This window comes from Tachyglossus aculeatus, chromosome 16 (genome assembly GCF_015852505.1).
Source record: "Tachyglossus aculeatus isolate mTacAcu1 chromosome 16, mTacAcu1.pri, whole genome shotgun sequence".
Taxonomy (NCBI): Eukaryota; Metazoa; Chordata; class Mammalia; order Monotremata; family Tachyglossidae; genus Tachyglossus; species Tachyglossus aculeatus.
Genome location: NC_052081.1, coordinates 8,460,718 through 8,482,672, shown reverse-complemented (window position 1 = coordinate 8,482,672; position 21,955 = coordinate 8,460,718). Strand labels below are relative to the sequence as shown.

Genomic DNA, 21,955 nt, shown 5'->3' with positions numbered 1-21,955 from the left:
ACGCTGTCGAGAGGGGAGTGTTTAGTCCAGCAGGGCCCCAATGGAAGGGTAGGAGTACTGGGGAATGACAGGCTAATGATGTTACTGGGGGGATGCTGGAAGAGACCAAATAAGAACAAAAGTTGCCTGCTGCCACCTCCAACCCACTGGAGCCCAATTCTCGTCTCCACTGCTACATTAGGCCTTTCCCCAGAAATGCTCCTGGAGCGTCGATCCAACCCTCCTACCTGTGGTGGCCAGAAGATGCTGTGGGGTGCTGGAAAGCCCTTTCTTCACATTGCGTAGAGTGACTATGTACTCGGTGCTGGGGAGCAGGCCCAGGATCTCATAGCTGAGCTGATCTTTGGGGACTTGGACCTGCTTCACGGAGTGCTCCAGCCCCATCGGATAGTAGCTGAGCAGGTAATGGTCCACGTCCGTCACCCGATCCCAGTTGACAAGCAGAGAGTCCTCTGTGCTCTTGAGTAGCTGCAGTCTCTGTGGAGCAACAACTGTAAATGGGAGGGAAAAGGGAGGGGGAAAAAAACCCTCTTCAGAAACTTGACTTGACCACTGGGTCCCAGAGAAGCAGGCTCCCAGTTTGTCCTCGGCAGGGGCAGGGGGTGGAGTGGAGAGACAACTTTTAAAAGAATTAATAACTGTAGTTTTTGTTAAGTGCGTACTACGTGCTAAGCAGTGCTGGGGTAGATATAAGACGAACAGGTCCCACGTGGGGCTGACTTCTAAATAGGAAGGAGAACAGGTATTGAATCCCCATTTTGCAGATGAGGGAACTGAGGCACAGAGAAGGTCAGTGACTTGCCCAAGGTCCCACAGACAAATGGCAGAGCCGGGATTCGACCCCTAGATCCTCTAACTCCCAGGCCCCGTGTTCTTTCCACTTCTTCCCTTCTTCAAATGGTGTCGAGTTGTTTCCGACCCATAGGGACTCCTTGGACACCGCCTCTTCAGAACGTCACACCCTCTTTGGAGTATCCCATTTTCCAAATTCTACTAACCATGCTTTTTCAGTGAGAAACCATCTGAAATGGATTCCCCTAGCACCTGAGGGCAGTGGGGTTTGGAAACATCATCATCAATCGTATTTATTGAGCGTTTACTATGTGCAGAGCACTGTACTAAGCGCTTGGGAAGTACAAATTGGCAACATATAGAGACAGTCCCTACCCAACAGTGGGCTCACAGTCTAAAAGGGTCTAAACAGGAATGCTGAGAGGGATCCTGCCTGAGACGTGTGCCAGGGTGCTCAGATCCAAGTTCCACTGAGAAAGGAAAGTGAAGAGGAGGGGAGGGAAGACAAAAAAGGGAAGGAGAAAGAAGGGAGGGAGGAGATTGGACTGGGGCCCAAGGTGTGTCTCACCCTCAGAGCAGTCCAGCCCGGTGAAGCCCTCCTCGCAGTAGCATTCTCCGGCGTCGCAGAAGCCGTGCCCGCTACAGTCGTTGGGGCACCGCCTCTCGCTGCAGTCCTCGGAGATGAAGTCCTCATGGCACTGGCAGACGCCTCGCACGCACACGCCATTCCCGCTGCAGTTCTCGGGGCAGGGCAGGTAGCCACAGTCCTCCCCGATGTAGGGCTCGTCGCAAACGCACTGGCCGTCCATGCAGCGCCCGTGGCCACTGCAGGCTCCGGGGCAGCCGGGAAGGGAGCAGTCGGGGCCTCTCCAGCCCACGTCGCACTGGCAGCTGCAAGTCTGGGGTATGAAAGTCCCATGGCCGCTGCAGTGACCGCTGAGCCCTGGGCAGACAGGGATAGGGGACAAAGGAGGGGCAGGACCACAAGAAGAGAAACAGTCAGAATGAGAATAACAGTGCCAATGGAGAGTGTGAATGTGTGTGTGTTGGGGTGGAGGGGTGTCACAAATCTTTAAGGATAAAATCCACTTCACCAAATCCATTTAGGGTCCAAATTGCCCGAAGAAAAGGGAATGAACTCCTTGAGATCTTTTTCATCTCTAAGAGTCGGGGTGTTTATTTAACAAGGTCAGGTATTTTGGGTAAGATGTTGCCTAGAAAGTAAATTGTTCCTAACCATAGGTGAGAGGTGGGGACAGGGGACTGGCTTCTCCAGTGGTGGATTTGGGACTAGATTTCAGGTTCTTGGGCTCCGAAGTCATTTTGTTCAATTGCTCTGCTTCTCCGGACAGGTCAACAGGAAAAACCTGGTAACGTCCAGTGGATCCAATTCTCCCGACTGGGCCGGGCTGAGTGGATGGATTCCCCTTATGGTGAGTCACTACCAGATAGACACCAAAAAACATTTCAGGGAATCCAGTTAAAGGCCCTGGAGAGCCAACTCATCATTATCCAGGGGGAAGACTATCTGGTTTACGGGGGATCAACTAGGCTCCGTTTAAAAACAAACCCAACTTGGCAAACAACGTTTTCCAAAAGTGGGATCGATAAAAGGGCAAGATCAATACGCACCCTGAGCTCCACCACAGCAGTTCTGAGGGTTGCATTTTTCCTTGAGTTCTGCTACCTCGTCTTCCAGCTTCTTCACCCGCGCCAGCAAGTCCTGCAGGCCGCCCGCCGCTTCGCAGTCTGCCTTTGGGGCCTGCAGGCGGATGTTGTGCCGGAAAATGATATTCTGCTCCTCGCCGGCCTCCCCGGGGTCGATCAGCGCGGTCCCCTGGTCTCCGAGGGGTGGTGGGTCAGCCTCCACTTGGACCTGGGTGGCCTTGGGCACATCGATCCTGTAAGTGTGGCTGAATGTGACCTGTTGCTCCTTGTTGCTGCAGTTGGGAGGGGCCCCGGGAGGCTTGGGGGCTGCCTTGGGCACGACAAAGCAGAACAAGAGCCCCAAGGCACAGAAGAATCTTCGCTGGAAGCCCGTCCTGTGCATCCTTGGGGTGAAACAGAGTCGTCCCTTAGAGGGGAAGGATACAAAAGCAGAAGAGAAAGTCACGATAATAATAATAATGATGATGGTATTTGTAAAGCGCTTACTATGTGCAAAGCACTGTTCTAAGCGCTGGGGAGGTTACAAGGTGATCAGGTTGTCCCACGGGGGGCCCGCAGTTTTAATCCCCATTTTACAGATGAGGTAACTGAGGCACAGAGAAGTTAAGTGACTTGCTCAAGGTCACACAGCTGACAGTTGGAGGAGCTGGGATTTGAACCCATGACCTCTGACTCCAAAGCCTGTGCTCTTCCCACTGAGCCACGCTGCTTCTCATGACCTAGCAATAACCCTGAAAAAGCCCAGTTTAGCCAAAAAATTCTAACAGACCCCACAGAGATGGGATGATAATAATAATTTTAAAAAATTGTTAAGCACTTACAATATGCAAAACACTGAACTAAGCTCTGGGGCATCAAATCAATCAATGGCACTTACTGAGCCCTTGCTGTGCACAGAGCACTGTACTTGGAAGTGCTTGGGAGCCAACGGAATTAGCAGATACTTTCTCTTCCCACAATGAGCTTGCTGTCTAGAGGGGGAGACAGATAATAATATAAATGATTTATAATAAATAATTCATAGATATGTACATTAAGTGCTGTGGGGTGAATCCCAAATGCACCAAGTAGATACAAGCTAATCAAGTGGACATAGTCCCAGTCCCACATGGGGATTACAGTCTAAGAAGGAGGGAGAGAAGGCATTGAATCCTCATTTTACAAATGAGAAAACAGGCCCAGAGAAGTGATTTGTCCAAGGTCACACAGCAGGCAAGTGGCAGGGCTGGATCAGAATCCAGGTCCTCTGGCTCCCAGGCTGGGGTTTCTTCCCACAAGTCCACAATGCTTAAACAGAAAGGCCTGGCACTGAAGGCTCCCTGTTGGGTCTGCAAACCTCTCCGCTCAGGTCAAGGCTTAGGCCCGGCCAAGTTGGGACAGACCAGATCACCACAGGCCCTGAAGATTCTGCATCTTAACAATCAACAGTTCTGGGAGTCCTTAAAAATAGCCAACGTGTTTCCTGGAGCTAAACCAGCAACGGCTGCCCTGCTTTACCTATCTGACTCAACATCCTGGCTCTCTCCCAAGGGCCACCTCTCCAGGATGAATTTCCGTTAGCTGCTGGGCATTCAATTTCCTCCCTGGGGGACCCCAGTCTGGGGCTCTACTCCTTGCATTCTGGAAGTGCCCCTGTTTCCCCCAGCTGTTTTCTTTCTCAGATCCTCCCTACCCAGCTGGGGATGGGGTGGGGGTGTGGAAATGGAGGTCAGGTCCTCCCATTTCAACATTCAGGTGCCCACTAGCCAAGCTAGCCACCAGGAGCTCTGAAAACCTCCTTGAGCCTTCTGGTTCTAATGCAGGGTGACTGCGGCATCATTTCCGTGGGAAGCGACATCACAGTTGCTCCCATGTGAGTGGGGCCATTTCTCTTTCAGTTGTTTCCAGAACTCTGGACTTTGCCTGAATCTGGGAGTCAGGGGATCTGGGATCTAATCCCTGATCTGCCGGCGGCTTCCTGTGGGACCTTGGGAAAGTCACAACCTTGGTTACTTCACCTATAAAATGGGAAAAAGGAACCTTCTCTCCCTCCCTTGGACTGAGCCCCAATTTCGGCCAGGGGCAGTGTCAGAGGTTGTGGGTTCAAATTCAGGCTCTGCCGATTGTCAGCTGTGTGACTTTGGGCAAGTCACTTAACTTCTCTGTGCCTCAGTTACCTCATCTGTAAAATGGGGATTAATATTGTGAGCCCCACATGGGACAAACTGATCACCTTGTATCCTCCCAAGTGCTTAGAACAGTACTTTGCACATAGTAAGTGCTTAACAAATGCCAAAATTATTATTATGAAGCACCTTGGCTCAGTGGAAAGAAACTGGGCTTGGGAGTCAGAGGTTGTGGGTTCTAATCCCAACTCTGCCACTTGTCAGCTGTGTGACTTTGGGCAAGTCACTTAACTTCTCTGTGCCTCAGTTACCTCATCTGTCAAATGGGGATTAAGGCTGTGAGCCCCACATGGGACAACCTGATCACCTTGTATCCTCCCCAGCGCTTAGAACAATGCTTCACATATAGTAAGCGCTTAACAAATACCATTATTATTATTATTATCATATACCTATCCCAGCACCATACTTGGCACATAGTTGGTTAGGGATCATGTCTAATTCCCATCTGTATATTATTTCCTAATGTTCAGTACAGTGCTTAATAAAAATTACTACATAGTAAGTGCTTAATAAATATCATAATGAAGTACTTCACAGTGACCCTTGGCTTAAGGGTCAGAATATGGACTTCCCGTCCCAGGGTCTGGGGTTTTAAAAGCTCGAGGCCCCAATTCAGGGGAAGTTACGTAAGACTGGATAGACATTGGCAAGGCAGGGAGGAATTGGGGTGGGGAGGCAGCCAAAGGAGACAAATTGAGTTCATTCATGAGTTTGTCATCCTAAATGACAAACTCAGCTCTAGTGCAGACCATTTTCAGCCAATAGTACCAATGAGGACCCAGTGTGCAGAGCCCTGAACTACTGAACACTCAGGTTTCAGCCCCAAGGAATAGAGATAGGATAGAGTCTCTCTTTCTCTCAGGGAGGGACCAGGAATTAAACTAGTTCCATACTCTTGTTTTAGGGGTCAGCCCTGCATCACCACATTACATAAAGACAGAAAAATGAAGGCTGAGTGAGGGCCACCGGATGCCAGAGATGAGTAGTGAATCTGATTAATTGGGGAAGGCTCCCTGTTCCACTCCCCCTTCCCTGTCCCAGCCTCTGCTCTCTTTCTTTCAACAAAATCTTTAACAGATTCCTACAGACTGAAAGCCTGGCGTGGGCAGGGATTGTCCCTCTTTATTGCTGAATTGTACTTTCCAAGTCTTAGTACAGTGTTCTACACACAGTAAGTGTTCAATAAATATAACTGACTGAATATAGACAGGCCTCTATATCAGACACCATCGCCTCTAGACTGTATGCTCGTTGTGGGCAGGGAATGTGACTATTGTTGTATTTTACTCTTACAGAGTGCTTAATACAGTGCCCTGCACACAGTAAGTGCTCAATAAATATGACTGACTGAATGAATCAGCCTCTAAATCTCCCTTGGGTGCAAAAGCACAGCAGCAAAAGTTGACTTATCCTCATTCCCTTTGCATCTTCCTAAATGACAAACTCAGCTCTAGTGCAGACCATTTTCAGAAGAGGCTTTAAACCAGTGGTGAACCCACAGACTTTGGCCAGAAACCACAGCGGGGCTACTCAGGGTTTGTTTTTGGAGCCTGGAAGACAAGAAACCCCAGAAACGCTAGTATTAACTTCAGTGTTGCACGCCATTCTGAGCTGTAACATGAGGTCCTAGTTAATTGCAGTCTCTCAGATTCCATGCATTGATCTCAGATTTTCCTGGGCAGGCTGATTGCTCGAAAGACGAAATATCCCTGAACTGAGCATTTCTGTCAGATGTAATGAGAGGGGAGAGAAGCTTTTTGGTTTCTTCAGACATCGCTTTGCAAAAAGCGGCTTCCTCGGTTATTTAGGGGGATAGAGGATGATGTATGCCATCTCTCCAAAAGAGCAGTAGGCCACAGACAGACCTAAGTCGGGGAGGGAAGGGGAAAACCAGAGAGGTCAATGTGGAATGTTGGCATAGAAACGGGGCAAAGGAAAACTGGCCACTCAAAGTGTTCCTCTTGGTAAAAGCAGCTAGAATGAGGATAACTTTCCATGAGAATCAGTGGAGAAGCCCTACAGAATGTGATATTTGAGAAAGAGGAATTAATTAATGGAAGGGAACAAACCAGATGTGATTCAATGGGTCCTTTCCATCTTTCCCTTCTCCGACTCTGCTGGCAGAGGGCTTTTGGCAGCTGACACAGTGAAGAGGAAAGGAACCCCCGGACCCCTGCCCGGTGGAGACACCACAGACTTCCCCTGAGCCCACTCAGCATTCCCTCATGCCTCGGTCCCCCCTAAACCCTCGGCTCTGCCCCTGTGAGTTTTCACTTGGCACTCCAGCTGGAACGCCGTTAGGGGATTCGGGAGCGTTCATCTGACCACCCGAGCCGGTTAGTTTCTGGCACGCCGTGATATCGGAAACAATATCCTGGCCATGTGTCTGTGGCTTCAGTCAGGGCTGGGGCGGGTGGAGAGGGAGAAATATGCCACAGCCTAACCCCTGCATGCTACAAGAACTGGGTTTAAGACAGACTGCTTCTAACAGAGAAGCAGCAAAACCTAGTGGAAAGGTCAGAGGCCTGGGTATCAGAGGACCTGGGTTCTAATCCCGCCTCTGCCACATGTCTGCTGGGTGACCTTGGACAAGTCACTTAACTGTACTCTCCCAAGCGCTTAGTACAGTGCTCTGCACACAGCCCTTGATAAATATGACTGAATATTCTTTGTGCCTCAGTTACCTCATCTGTAAAAAGGGGATTAAATCCTACTCCCTCCTATTTAGACTATGAGCCCAAAGTGGGACAGGGAAAGGGTCCAACCTCGTCAATGAGCATCTATCCCATCACTTAGAACAGTACTTGACACATAGTGAGTCCTTCTCAGCTACCATAATTATAGCAACTCAGTCTCCATCACCTACTACTCTGGAGTTCAGCAAGTGTTCATTTTAATGATTTTTGTCCCTCTGCCTATCGTGATGAAAGCACGACAAGAACTTCATTAACAGGAGCCTAATGAAAGCCAGTCTAACCCAAAAATATCTGTTTCATATAAAACTATCAGAGATTTAGGGCTTAGGCCTATCCTGACAAAAGGGAGAGCTGGCACCACTGAAAGAGAGGATTTGTTGTTCTTGTTTAGCATGTCTTCCACTGAGTAATTCACTTTTCTGTGAATGACACAGCCAACAGAGGGCTAGACCTGGCCAAACCTGGTTCCTACACAACCACCGGGATTTGGACTATTCTAGATAAAGCCACTGCAGGAGACCCAAGTCAGGAGATCCAGGTTCTAGTCCCAGCTCTGCCCCATGCCTGCTGTGTGACCGTGGACAAGTCATTTATTCTTTCTGCATCTCAGTTTCCTCATCTGTAAAAGCAGGATAAGACACTGGGTCTCCCTACCTCTCAGACTGGGAGGCATATGTGCTTGAGCCTAATCTGATTACGGCATTTATACGCCAGCGCTCAACCAAGTGTTTGGTACCTAATAAGCGCTTCATGCCATAACTATTATTATCAGACAGAGTACAAAGAGTCTCATTCACTGCCAGAAGGTATCAAAAGGTGCTATTGGGTATGGCTGAGATACCCAGCGGAGATCACGTGAGTGTTCATCCTGGGGAAAGCCCATGGTTGGGATAGGTTTCTATTTCCTTCCTTCCACCTAATTCTCTGGAGAGATAGCAGCTGGAAAAGTTAGCTGAATGTGATTAGACCCCATGCAGTCAGAACACATTCACTCTACGTAATTCTCCAGAGCAGACCACAGGCCCCTGCATCCAACACCATGCTTACCGACTTCAATCTCTCCCACCCACAATGCGGCAAACACCTTGCAAACCAATTCTCCCCCAAAAGGTCTCTTCCTACTCACCAACAATTGGAAAGTCAGGCTACCTGCCCTGATTCTGCCTTAACAAGCTGCTGCAATTTACTAGTTAATAGGTTGCAGCTGTGGCCATGCCATCTTCTCTGTTTACTCCAGTTTCATCTGCCTTGAAATGGCTCTCACTTGAGAGAGAACTCAGTTCAGTTAACCCTTTTGCAGCACTATGCTACCATCTGGTTAGTCTTTCTCTGCAACAGTTTATTCCCAAAGAGAAGCTCCCTGATCCTTTTCCTTCAGGCCTGTGAATACCACTACTACTAATAATATGCTAGTTGGCATCTGAAGGAAATGGGAATTCAAATCAGATGGCAATATTTCTGCCCCCCCCCCGTCTAAAAGAAAAGCTCCTGATGATTCATTAATTACGGTATTTATGAAGTGCTTACAATGTGCCAAAGCACTACTAAGGCCTGGGGATAATCCGAAGTGACCCAGTCCCTGTCCTATGTAGAGTTTGCAATCTAAGGGAGAGAGTGTGTACCTTAACCTCATTTTGCAGATGAGGAGGCAGAAGGAGGTTAAGTGACTTGCCTACAGTTGGGTAGAAAAGGCACTGAGACCAGAAACCAGATCCCCGGGACAGAGTTGGTGTTGCTCTGTGTGTCCTTTCCACTGGGTTCTACTGCTCTCCCAGTACTAACATACCTCAAGATTACCTTCCTATTCTTGACTAATGGCCTCGCTGTTCAAATGAGTGAAGACCGGATTGATCTAAGAAGCAGGAGTAGGAACTAGACCTTTAAACATGTACACCGCCCTGCATCTCCCAAGTCTTCCGAGCATCCTTGGAAGACATTCCCAAGGCAGCTCCCCTGCTCACCCCTCTTGTCCCTCCCTCTCCCCAATTCTAGAACCAGTATTTGACCGAGAACGGCTGGCCCAGCTGGGCTGGTCGGAGGTGGACCCGAGCCCCAGGGGAACTTGAGTTGAGCGGTTCGGTGCTCCATCGGGTGAAGTCCGTCACTTTGGCAGGTCTGCTGTCTCCTAGGATGGATCGCCACGGGTCAGTGTCCTCCTGCTTATCCACAGAAGGCAGAGGGGTCTCTCTGTTTGTCCCTTATCAGGATTGAGTCCCCCGGGAGTGCCTACCTGCCAGGGCCACATGGATGACTCTGCCTCAAGTCCCACTGGGGCAACTGGGTGATCCAGGGCCCAATTAAGGCTCCTCTGAGATTGGGGGCAGCAGTGGAAACCTGGGCATTGCCCCGGGACAGAGTTTGCCATCTCCTGGTCTTCCTGAAGCCCACATACGTCAATGCAGTCAGAACTGCGGTGGAGGTCAAGGGTGAGCATGCTGTTGAGGCAGCATGGCATAGTGGAGACAGCACGGGTCGGTGAGTCGGAAGGACATGGGTTCTAATTCCGGCTCCACCACTTGTCTGCTGTGTGACCCTGGGCCAGTCACTTCACTTCTCTGTGCCTCAGTTCCCTCATCTGGAAAATGGGGATTGAGACAGTGAGCCCATGTGGGACAAGGACTGAGTCCAACTCAATTTGCTTGTATCCACCCCAGTGCTTAGTACAGTGCCTGGCACATAGTAAGCACTTAACAAATACCAGAATTCACTCATTCACTGAGGAATAGTGGGGTCTGCTAATCCTTGGGGGGAACTACCTCGACCCCGAGCCATTCCAGGCCAGTTGCCCCTTTTGCCCAGTCTTTGACATCCTCTTCCCACCACCCACCACCCCACTATTCACACCAATATTTAAGGTGGGAATTGAAGCCAGCCGCCTCAGGAAACTGAGCTTCAGACCATCCCTGTAAGGGCTTTTTTAATGTGGTTCAGCGTCAGAGTCCAGAAAATAACTTACAAAGGAGGAAGACTTTTACAAAGCAACACCAACTCTCCTCTCTGCCAACTTTACCCTGAAAGGACTGAACCCTGGGGCAGGAGTTGTAATGGTCTATATTAAATGCCTACTCTGTGCAAAGCACTGGGGTGAATTCAAGGTAACTAGATTAAAGGGTTCCACTCTCGTTTATTTACCAGGCAAGTCCCTCTGCTTCCCAGAAGCTCTTCTGCTTATCCTGTGGCTAGTTCTAGTGCCAAACTGGTCCCATTGCATCAGGTGAGCTCCCGCTGCGGACCTGGTTGGCTATCACCACCATCATCATCATCAATCATATTTATTGAGCACTTACTATGTGCAGAGCACTGTACTAAGCGCTTGGGAAGTACAAGTTGGCAACATATAGAGACAGTCCCTACCCAACAGTGGGCTCACAGTCTAAAAATCGTTTGAGGGGGTGGAGCAGGTTGAGTAACAACTTGCTTGACTTTCAGTGCTTAGAACAGTGCTTTGCGCATAGTAAGCACTTTACAAATACCATTATTATTATTATTATTATTGACTCTGAGCATCCGTTTCCTACCCTAGAACTCCCTGCCATTTCTCAAGTATTTCCACTTGGACTTAAGGAAGGAAGAGCTGAGATGGGGAGCAAGCGGGAAACTGACATACCACTCCTCTTTTTTTTAAGTGGTATTTGTTAAGCGCTTACTATGTGCCAGGCACTTTACTAAGCGCTGGAAAACACATCACTCTCGAACGTTAGAACGGAATCTGTATGACAAACTTTAGACCATGGGGAGGGGAAAAAAGTAAACCTTAACTCTGCTCTGATGACAGACAGAAGAAACAAATCTATGTGGGGATAAAAATGAGGCTTTAGTGACTAAAAACAGAAACCCCTTTTTAATTCTTAGTGAGAGCAAAAAGATATAGATGATCAAAGAGGAAAAGCCCACCAATAAAGGACCTGCTGGAAAAAACAGAAATCTTCTTTTCCTGACTACTCTTTACCTGCGTAAAGAATTATGTGTGTGTGTGCATATATATATATATATATATATATATATATATATATATATATATATATATATGTATAAAATAAAACCCACAAGTTGTATTCTGCCAAGTAACTGGAAGAGAGTTTCCACCTGGTCCAGACAGTGTGAATACAGTAGTACTTCCCAAGTATATAGCGCTTGCTTCCATTGCCAGTACATTCTGAATTCAACCTCACTCCAACTCTGGGGGGTAGAATGGAAGCAGAAACCCCCTTCTCCAATTTCCAGCTAGGGAAACTGAGACACAGAGTTGTGCCTAAAAGTCTCAAGGGAAGGGAATGAGGGGTGGCATCATGATCAGACCCCCCAGCTTGTCTGATGTGGAGTTTAGGAGTGTGTCCCCTGGAGCCTGCCCCTCTACTGGCATTGGAAAAGCCCCTGTAGTTGGATCGCCTTACCTCAGACGCAGTTCTGTACTCCTATGGCCGCCTGTGAGAGTGGACCCCTGGGCGAAAACGGGTGTCCCTTGGTCTCCTCTTTCCTGCTCTGTTCGAGGAGCCCCTGCTGCCCTCCCTGAGTTTAAATCCCTCCTGGGCAAGGCCAGGAGAACCAATGGGGATACTTGGGTGTTTCCCTTTTTGCCAGGCAGGGACACGACATGAGAGATAATGAGGAATGCCTCTCTCCCACTCTCTTATTCTAGCTGGAAAAAATCAGACCCTCCTCTCCCCCTTCTTCTTTTTAACTTCGATTATGCAGCAGCTAAAAATACTGGAGCCTGTTTCCAGTTAGGCAGATGGAGAGCAAAGATGTCTTGTGGCTGGGGGTTGAGCCTCTGGATTGGTAGGCTTGTGTTTGTTCAACTCCTTTCCCTTTTTGCTTTTCAGAACAAAAGGGGCCCTCCTTTCGTCCCTCAAGCTACACTTTTTTAGCAACAAAAACAGTTGAGTCAAAACCCAATTTGCTTCAATGCTTTCTACAAAAAACCCCCCACCAGGACCTGCTCTGGAAGTCAGTCCACACCCTCTGAAAGGTGCTCATAACCAAATCAATGAATGATATTTATCGAGTGCTGACAGAGTGCAAAACACTTGACGAAGCACTGGGGAGAGTACAGTACATCCCAGTTGGTAGACACGTTCCCTGGCCAAAAGGAGTTCAGCCTCAACCGTAACAGACAGTGCGGTTATTACAGACGGTAAACCCCGCGGGATGGGAGAACTGAGGATGATGGGCTCTCCAGGAAATACAACAAGAAATAGCTGCCGCAGGAGCTGATCTACTTTGTGACTTTGGGCAAGTCACTTCCCTTCTCTGAGCCTCAGTTACCTCCTCCATAAAAATGAAGGTAAGATTCCTGTTCTCCTTCTCACTTAGACCACGATGTCCGTGTAGGACAGGGACTGTATTTGATCTACTTATATCTACCTCAGTGATTAGAAGAGTGCCCGGCACCTAATAAAACGCTTAGCAAATACCACAATTATTATCAGTACCCTCGACTTGGAGATATACAAAAATGGTTCCCTTCTGTCATGTGCTCTGCTCTCTAGGCTGCTGCTGTTCCCTTCTAGTTTTGGAAGAGCCCTTCTGCGTGAGTGGGAAGGGTGGATGAGAAGGAATTGAGGAAGCCAGAGGGAGGGTGGATGGGAAACAGCAGGATTCCGTTTAGGGATGGGGGTGACAGATGGGGGTACTTCAGGTGAAACCGTGAGAGCACAAGGCTCCTATTTCTAATAATAACAGTAATATTTTTGGTATTTGTTTACTGCTTATTATGTATTAGGCACTGTACTAAGTGCTGGGGGTGGGGGGATGGCGGGGACAGAATAGAAGCGAATTGGATTGGACATAGTTCCTGTCCCACATGGGGCTCACTCAAGTCACAACTTCTCTGGGCCTCAGTTCCCTCATCTGTAAAGTGGGGAATAAGAGTGTGAGCCCCCCGTGGGACAACCTGATCTCCTTGTAACTTCCCCAGCGCTTAGAACAGTGCTTTACACATAGTAAGCACTTAATAAATGCCATCATTATTATTCTGTTGGCCCTTTTAGACTGTGAGCCCACTGTTGGGTAGGGACTGTCTCTATATGTTGAAGCAGTGTGGCTCAGTGGAAAGAGCGTGGGCTTTGGAGTCAGAGGTCATGGGTTCATATCCCAGCTCTGCCAAATGTCAGCTGTGTGACTTTGGGCAAGTCACTTCACTTCTCTGGGCCTCAGTTACCTCATCTGTAAAATGGGGATTAAGACTGTGAGCCCCACGTGGGACAACCTGATCACCTTGTAACCTCCCCAGCGCTTAGAACAGTGCTTTGCACATAGTAAGCGCTTAATAAATGCCATTATTATTATTATTATTATTAATCCCCATTTTACAGATGAAGTAACTGAGGCCCAGAGAAGCAAAGTGACTTGCCCAAGGTCACAGCGGAACCGGAATTAGAACCCATGATCTTCTGACTCTCAGTCCCATGCTCTATCCATTAAGCCACACTAGTAGAGGTCAGGACCTTCTGGCCTAGGGCAATAGAAGTCAATCAGATCACATATTCCAATGGAAATGCTGGGGTGAAATTGCCTTTTTCCTTTAATCCGAATTGTTTGGGCTGGCAGGGCAACCGGCGCCAGGGCCCACCCTCAAAAACATTGCATAGGCTCAAATTATGGCTCGGCCCTAATCTTCATTGAAGTATTTTAGCCCTTTTAAGGCAGATTTTTTTCTTTAAGAATTCTGAATACCATCAATTCCATTATTATTCTGCTCTTAGACACTAGACAATTGAGGGATGGCGTCGGGACTCCGAAATACACCCTGAAGCCCCATGTTGCTGCTGCTTCTTCCAGAGAAGCGACTCCTTTCCCTACCCTCCACAAGGTTTATTTTCTCAGGGATGTCGGGTTACTGCGTATGGCAACTATTCCCTCCTGGACAAAGGAAAAGCCACAGGGTAATGACACAGGCTCTGCGGGCTGATTCATGAAGTCACCGGTCCGGCCCAGACTGTGCTCTGTGCCGTCGGCAAGCCAAGCTCAAGTGGCTTTCTCTGAGAGGCTGGAGGCGACAGCTCGAATGGGCTAGAAGTGGGGGAAGATGGGTCGCCTGACTCCCAGCCCCTGCTCTGCCCATTAGACCACACGGCCTCCCACGTTTTCACTCTTCCAACTCCCACCAGGATTCTGGCTTCACCCCTGCCCCTTCAGAGGACACGGCCCTCTCTGAAGCTTCCCACCATCTCCTTAGGGTCAAATCCAATTGCCTCCTCGCTGTGCCAATCCTTCTGAACCTGCGACCAGTCATCTCCTGCTCAAATTGTTCAAACCTGCCCTTCCCGGGCCCCCTCCCCTCCGGAATGGTTTCCTTACAATCCAACTGCAATGCAGCTGGCAGAGCCACATTTGACAAGCATAATGTGGCCAGATGTTCCCCAAGAAGGTGGGCCAGCTAGGATTCTGGGGGTTCTGTGAGGCCCAGGAGGAGAGAGCCCAGAGTGTTGGTTTCAGCCTGCTGAGGGGCTGGGGGAGGGCACTCCCAGACACAGCAGCGGTACAGGGGGCCCGGGAGCAGGCAGGATGAAGAAGAAGCAGAAGAGGCTGCCCCTCTCCTTTCTCTTCTATCTTCTGGACCCCATTGCCACCTCAGCTGAACTGGCACCTGCTGGGGTTGGGCGTGGGAGTGCTCAGAGGGACCAGAATGAGGAACACCCATCAGGATGGCCAGTTTAGCCAGGGAGGTGCTGGTGGCTGGTGAACTTTAAAAAAAAATTAATGGTATTTGTCAAGTGCTTAGTCAAACACTATTCTAAGTGCTGGGGTAGATACAAGTTAATCAGATCAGACAAAGTCCGTGTCCCACGCTGTGGGGCGTGGGGTGGGGGGGGTGTAGCCTAAGTAGGAGGGAGAACGGGTATTGAATCCCCATTTTAAAGATGAGAAAACTGAGGCACAGGGCAGTGAAGTGGCTTGCTCAAGTCCACAGAGCGGGCAGATGGCGGAGTCAGGATTAGAACTCAGGTCCTCTGGCTCCCAGGCCCATGGTCTTCCCAATAAGCTGCACTGCTTCACCTGCCTGATGGGTCCATACTGCTCGGCTTCCTCCCAGGAGCCCGGACCGGTTCAATTGGAGCCACTGCCACGCCTAAGTGGAAACAGCAGCAGCGGCGGCGGCGGCAAGGGTGAGCTCCTTCTACCACTCTTCTTTCCCCTCCCCACCTCTTTACTTTTCCCCCTTCTCTCCAATGTCCTCCCCTGCTCTTTCTGTTCCCCCCTCTCTTCTAGGTTCTGCTTCCTTCCTGCCTAATGCAGAGCACAACCGTGACCTCCCCTTTCTCAAATCCTTGCCATAGCTCCCTGAAATCCAATCCTGGTCTCCCTCCCTCTTAGACTGTGAGCCTTCTGTGGGACCGGGACTACGTCCAACCTGATTACCCTGAATCTACCCCAGTGCTTAGTACATAATAAGGATTATTATTCTTAGCCTAATTCTTGACCTTGGGGCCTACCAGTGGAGGGTTTTGGAGCCCAAAATTAAGAATTTGCCTGTGATTTGAAGGATTTCAGGGAGCCATTGCAAAACTGACACCATAGCAACTCCACACACTGCCTAGCCCAGTCACCAACACTCCTTTTTCTCCCATAATGAGCTGTCTTTGAAGACAGTAGGCAGGCGATCTTTAAATATTTCCATGTTTCAGTGATGTACATGTGCTTGTCCATATCAACTGGTTTCTTGACTGATGTACATACGCAAAATAATAAGGTGGCTCTTGAGATCGCCACCACTTAGATCCTGACTGGTTGTCATTCCCTACCAACACAATATTGCTTCCCAAACTCCAGGGCAGATCAGTATCTGACTGTAGGGGAATTCATGTGCCTCACATGAATTCATTCAGTAGCATTTATTGAGTGCTTATTGTGTGCAAAGCACTGTACTAAGCGCTTGGGAGAGTACATTACAACAATAAACCATCACGTTCACTGCCCACAATTAGCTTGTGTGTGTGTATGTGTGCACATTTTAGGGAAGAGGTGCATGTCTGTAGAGAATTACGTATGTTTCATATTTCCGGGGGAGTTATGAGTGCATTGCTCTGCGTGAGTGAGTGTGTGTGTGTGTATATGGCTCTGTGGGGGTGCAGGATACCTCTTGGGGTTGGTGGGTCACTATGTTTCTGAATGTCTTAAAAGGCAGAGGAGAGTTATACAAGGATGATTCAGGCATGATAAGTAAAGACAGATGGAAGGCGAAAGAAGATCAAAAGTGCTGAGGGCAAAATGGATAATCTGATAATCTGAAGAAAAAAGAACAATTTTCAGAAGACATATTGCACAATCCCTTGGCTTTTTGTCAGCTGCTGTCATAATGTTTTGTCTGTCTTGTTTTCTCCTTGTGGTTGCCAGCCCTTGGAGGGCAAGGAGCCTGTAAGTGCCACATAGCATTCAGTACAGTGTACATTCCCGGTAGATGTTCAATAAGTATTTGGGGTGATTACGCTGTGGGTGGGAGAGCGGTGGGATTGCCGAGTGTCTCTGACACTTAGAAATTCCCCCAGTCTCACTTGAAACGGCAGAAGTAGTAAGCAGGGGGAAACACTAGAAGAAAGAATAACTTTGCCCAGTTACATTCATGAAAAAGTGAATGACTCTCAATGAACCTCAACTGGAGGGAAAATGAAATCATGCTCAAAACAGCTCTGTTTAGGAAGGACTTGCTTTCGCATGGAACAAAAACAACACACACACCGACACTCAAAATCAAAGTCCCCACTTCGGGAAGCTAAAGGGCGGCAACCAAGATTTAGAGAGTTGTCATGATATGCGACTGGTTCTTGTAGCAAGGACCTCAGGAAGGGGAAAGGGCAGAAAGTATTCTTCGGGAATCCTGCCCGCCTAGCCAGCTTCAAAATCAGTGTCCGGTGTGATGAGTAAGCCTCACTCTGGAGCCAAGCTCTTGGGGCCACTACTGCATCCACCCACACAATCTCATTCCTCCATTTCTAGACAAGCCAGCATTGGTGACTGTGTGCTCACCTCCTCGGGCCATTGCAGCGGGGAACAGGATGGCCTGGTGGAAACAGAACAGGCCAGGGAATCAGAGGATCTGGGTTCTAATCCTGACTCCGCCACTTGCCTGCCGTGTGGCCTCAGGCCAGCCCCTTAACTTATCTATGCCTCAGTTTCCTCCTCTGTAAAATGGGGATTTAATACCTAATCCCCTTCCTGTTTAGACTGTGAGCTCCAGGTGGGACAGGGGCTGTGTCTGATCTGATTGACTCGTATCTACCCCAGCGCTTAGAACAGTGCTTGACACATAGTAAGTGCTTAGTAAGTCCCATAATAATAATAAACATAAAAACCAGCTGTCTGGGCTGAGATCTGAGGGTGAGAGGGAGGCAACCCAGGCTTCAAGCAACAGCAACTACCGAACAGAGTTGAAGAAGGGGAAGGAGAGGGAAGAAAGCTCATCGTGGACAAGGAACACATGCCCTGCTTTTGTTGTACTCTCCCAGGTGCTCAGCACAATGCTCTGCAATCAGCACTTGATCAATGCTGCCGATTGAAGGAAGAGGGGAGAGGCGAGGAGAGAGACAGACGGAAAAGAGTGTATGTATAAGAAACAGCTGGTGGGTGACTTGAAAGGGTGTTTGTGTGTGTGTACAAGCGTGCATGAGATAATACTTTGGGTAAATATTTTTTAGAGATGCATTTTGTCTGTCTCTTTGGGAGAGTTAGTTCCTCCTATGGCTTCATCCACTGACAAAAGCCAGAAGCTGCCATCCCGACTGTCTGGGGAGTAGGATGAGTTGCTGCCCTGAGGCGAGCTCTGGAGCCCAAATGCGGAATGAAGAAGTGAGAGGAGGAAAGAGGGACGTCAAGCACCTTTGTACATCTCCTCCAAGAAGACTTCTTGTCTAAGCCCACCTCTCCTCTTCTCCCTCTCCCTTCTGCGCCACTCTTATATGCTCCTTCATTCATCCTCCCTCCCACGCCCACAGCACATATGTATATATCTGTGCATATGTATATATATCATCATCATCAATCGTATTTATTGAGCGCTTACTGTGTGCAGAGCACTGTACTAAGGGCTTGGGAAGTACAAATTGGCAACATATAGAGACAGTCCCTACCCAACAGTGGGCTCACAGTCTAAAAGGGGGAGACAAAACCAAACATACTAACAAAATAAAATAAATAGAATAGATATGTACAAGTAAAATAGAGTAATAAATATGTACAAGCATATATACATATATACAGGTGCTGTGGGGAAGGGAAGGAGGTGGGGGGGATGGAGAGGGGGACGAGGGGGAGAGGAAGGAAGGGGCTCAGTCATATCTATCTATCTATTTATTTACATGAATGTCTTTCTCCCCCTCTAGTCTGTGAGTTTGTTGGGGGCAGGAATGTGTCTTGTCTGTTGCTATATTGTACCGTCCCAAGCGCTTAGTACAATGCTTTGCACCCAGTAAGCTCTCAATGAATACAATTGAATGAGTGAATGAATTCAAGGGCTGTCTGGTGCCCCTCATCCCTGGTCACCCGCCAGCCCGACCTCCCCACTGGGAAGTGGGCACTTTCTGAGCCACACTGAGGGCGCGGTGCACTGGGTGATGGCCACAGATGCAGAACTCCAACAATCTGCTTGGCTGTTGCACATTAATACTGTGGTAATAATGATCATAATAGTACTTGCGAAGTGCTTACTATGGGTCAAGCACGGTTCTAAGATAGATACAACGTAATCAGTCCCACAGTCTCAATCCCCATTTTACAGATGAGGTAACTGAGGTCCAGAGAAGTGAAGTGCCTTGCCCCAAGTCACCCAGCAGACAAGAGGCGGAGTCAGGACTCGAACCCAGGTCCTTTGCAGAACACTAGCAAAGGGTTTGAACACAATGAGGGTTGTCCTACGGTGGCCACTGCGAGCATGCGTGGTTATTGGGTGGTTCGGAAGCAATGGATGGAATCCCCCGTGGAGTATGACAGATAATAAATGCCATTATTATTATTATTATGAGCCTCAGTTCCGAGGCTTCAGGACTGAGAATCTGCACTGAGGAATAGAGACGCAGCATGGCGTAGTGGACAGAGTACGGGCCTAGAAATCGAAAGGACCTGGTTTACAATCCTGGCTCCACCACTTGTCTGCTGTGTGACCCTGGGCAGGTCACGTCACTTCTCTGTGCCTGTTACCTAACTGTAAAATGGGGACTTAGACTGGGAGCCCCATGAAGAACAAGGACTGAGTCCGGCCTGATTAGCTTGCATCTATCCCAGCGCTTAGTACAGGGCTTGGCACAGAGTTAGAGTTTAACAAATACCACTAAAAAAAGGAATAGCGTGTGACCCAGGAGAGCACTCACGGCCAGTCTTTCTGGCTCTGAGAGTAGTCAGGACCTCAAGGGAAGGAATCTGAGGTCCCAAAGAAGTTCTCTCGCCCATAGAAACGGAGCTCAGAAGGCTAGGATGGCCCGTGATCTCATCAAGGTCACCGAGAACACTAGGAGGCCTATGAGTGGACGTGCCCTGGGCGGGTCCGGGGCCCCGATTATCACAGCAAACCCTCAAGATGGAGCTGAGCATGCATCCCTCCTGCCTCACAGGACAGTCATCAGATTAACAATTGAATGTTCGCAGAGTTCTCTGAGCCATTCACGCAAAATGGCCTCATTAGCCCCCTGGTTAATCATACAGTCCTGCAGTCATCATGGGCTTTAGCTCCTTGATTATACTTTGGTTTGGAGAACCTACTTGTAATGTAATAATGTTAATGAAACTCGGTGCCCTGTTCCTGCGGGGGAACTGAAAGCAGCAAGGACGGCAAAGCCAGAATCTGATGAACAATGTCTCAGCAGTAATTATGGGCATCCCACACAGACAAATGTACTCCAAAGCAAAGTAACCGCATGTGTGACTTATTCTCCCCACTTCATTACATCACATTTTCCTGCCAGAACACTATTCCCCATCATCCCTACAAATGTTCCTCTCTGGGGAGCAGGCCCTTGCGGTTTCCACAAAGCATTATAGGCTAGGGTTTCCTGCAAGATGCCAGCTAAATCCAATGAGTGAGATAGGCAGCTTGACGTAACCTTGAGACAAAGTTCAGATGTCCAGAAATGTCACGAATTTGGCCCTCTTGACCCTCCAGAGACATTTCTTGGTTTCTCAGTCCTGGGACAGATTGCCCGTCTGTGACTAGATCTACAACCACGCCAAGGGCACGGCCACTATTTGCCAAACTTACTGGATGTGTCTCCTAGCCCTGTGGCTGCAAAAGCAGACAGGGGTAGCATCAAATTAGCACAACTGAACCATCATCCAGTCAGTCATTAATTCAAGATCATCTGCTTTGGGCTAAACTGTCATATAGGTCCTTTCCCTTGTTTGAGTAACCTAAAGGAACATAATTCACATGGTATAGGAAACACTTTAGTTGCCACCGAGTTGCCCTCAGCCTACTGGTCTCTACAGTTATAAATGACCCCTTTCGTGGGTAATTAATTCACCAAAAGGAAGAAGAACTTGACTGCTCATTAAGTAGGACTAAACTTTAGGAAAAGATAGAGGATGAGACAAAAGAGGAGGAAGAAGAGATGGAGGAGGGGGAAAATGGAGGAAGGAGAAGACTATATCCAATTCCCACCTGTGTATTCTTTCCCAGAACTCAAATACAGTGCTCTGCATCCAATAAGCACCTAACAAATGCTAATACTATTACTAGAAGAGTGAAGAAAGGAGAATAGAGGAGAAGGTATGAAAAGGGAGGAGTGGGGAGGAGGAGGGAAAAAGAAAGGGGAAGAGGAGAAGAAAGAGGGCAAGAAAAGAGAAAACAGAATGAGAAACTACTCTTAACGGAACATTTTCCCCAGGGTAAACCAAACCAGGACATTGCAGAGGCTGGATGTAATCTCGTTACTGAAACGATTCCCAAAATTTGGTTTCAATTCAAGCCCCAAGCTGGCAGAGATTTGCACAGGCCACTGAAGCAGGCCCCGGGGTAGGGAGAGAGAGAGAGAGAGAGAGAGAGACCCAGCAACTCATCCAGCCTGACAACCAGGATGGTTGGAACCACAGGAACCAAAAGAGCAGGGCCCAATCCTTCAAGAACCTGGCCTCCCCGGCAGGAGACCCAGGGGAGCCCTTCTCCAGCCACCGGCCTTCACACAGGCTTCCCCAGAGAGGAGGGTCCTTGGGAAATGGAGAAATCGTGCCCTCGGACTCGGTGGTAAGGTCTCCCGCTGTGCCGCCACAGAATGCTGCTGGCATCCAGACCCCGGAGAGGGAGCGATGGATCGGCTCCTGGGATGCTGGTGCCACCTTGTGTAAATTACCACTCAGATCCCAAACCGAAAACTGATGGAGGGGCATTGGGATGCCTTGGATTCGGCCCCTCAGGTGTGAGGGAGTCAGGCCACTCGGACCGCACAACTCCCTGTGGATGTTCAATGCAGGCAGAAGGACAACGGCGACGGATGTTACGGCCCCTACTCTCACACTGCAGGCCATGATGGAGTTGTGGATGGGGAATTTCATTCATTCATTCATTCGATCGCATTTATTGAGCGCTTAATGTGCGCCGAGCACTGTACCATGCGCTTGGAAAGTACAATTCGGCAATCATCATCATCATCATCATCAATCGTATTTATTGAGCGCTTACTATGTGCAGAGCACTGTACAAAGCGCTTG

The 21,955-nt window shown here is 48.8% G+C and overlaps 1 protein-coding gene across 1 annotated transcript in view; it reads right to left on the bottom strand.

The window, feature by feature from the left end:
• The window catches only part of TNN (tenascin N), a gene marked incomplete at its 5' end in the record, with an annotated part of 47,844 nt that extends 44,972 nt beyond the window's left edge, over window positions 1-2,872 (bottom strand). Inside the window, 3 exons of the mRNA XM_038758592.1 lie at window positions 228-491; window positions 1,361-1,735; window positions 2,425-2,872. Coding sequence (XP_038614520.1) covers window positions 228-491; window positions 1,361-1,735; window positions 2,425-2,872 — 1,087 coding nt within the window. The remainder of the gene's footprint in view (window positions 1-227; window positions 492-1,360; window positions 1,736-2,424) is intronic.
• Between the last annotated feature and the right edge of the window lie 19,083 nt (window positions 2,873-21,955).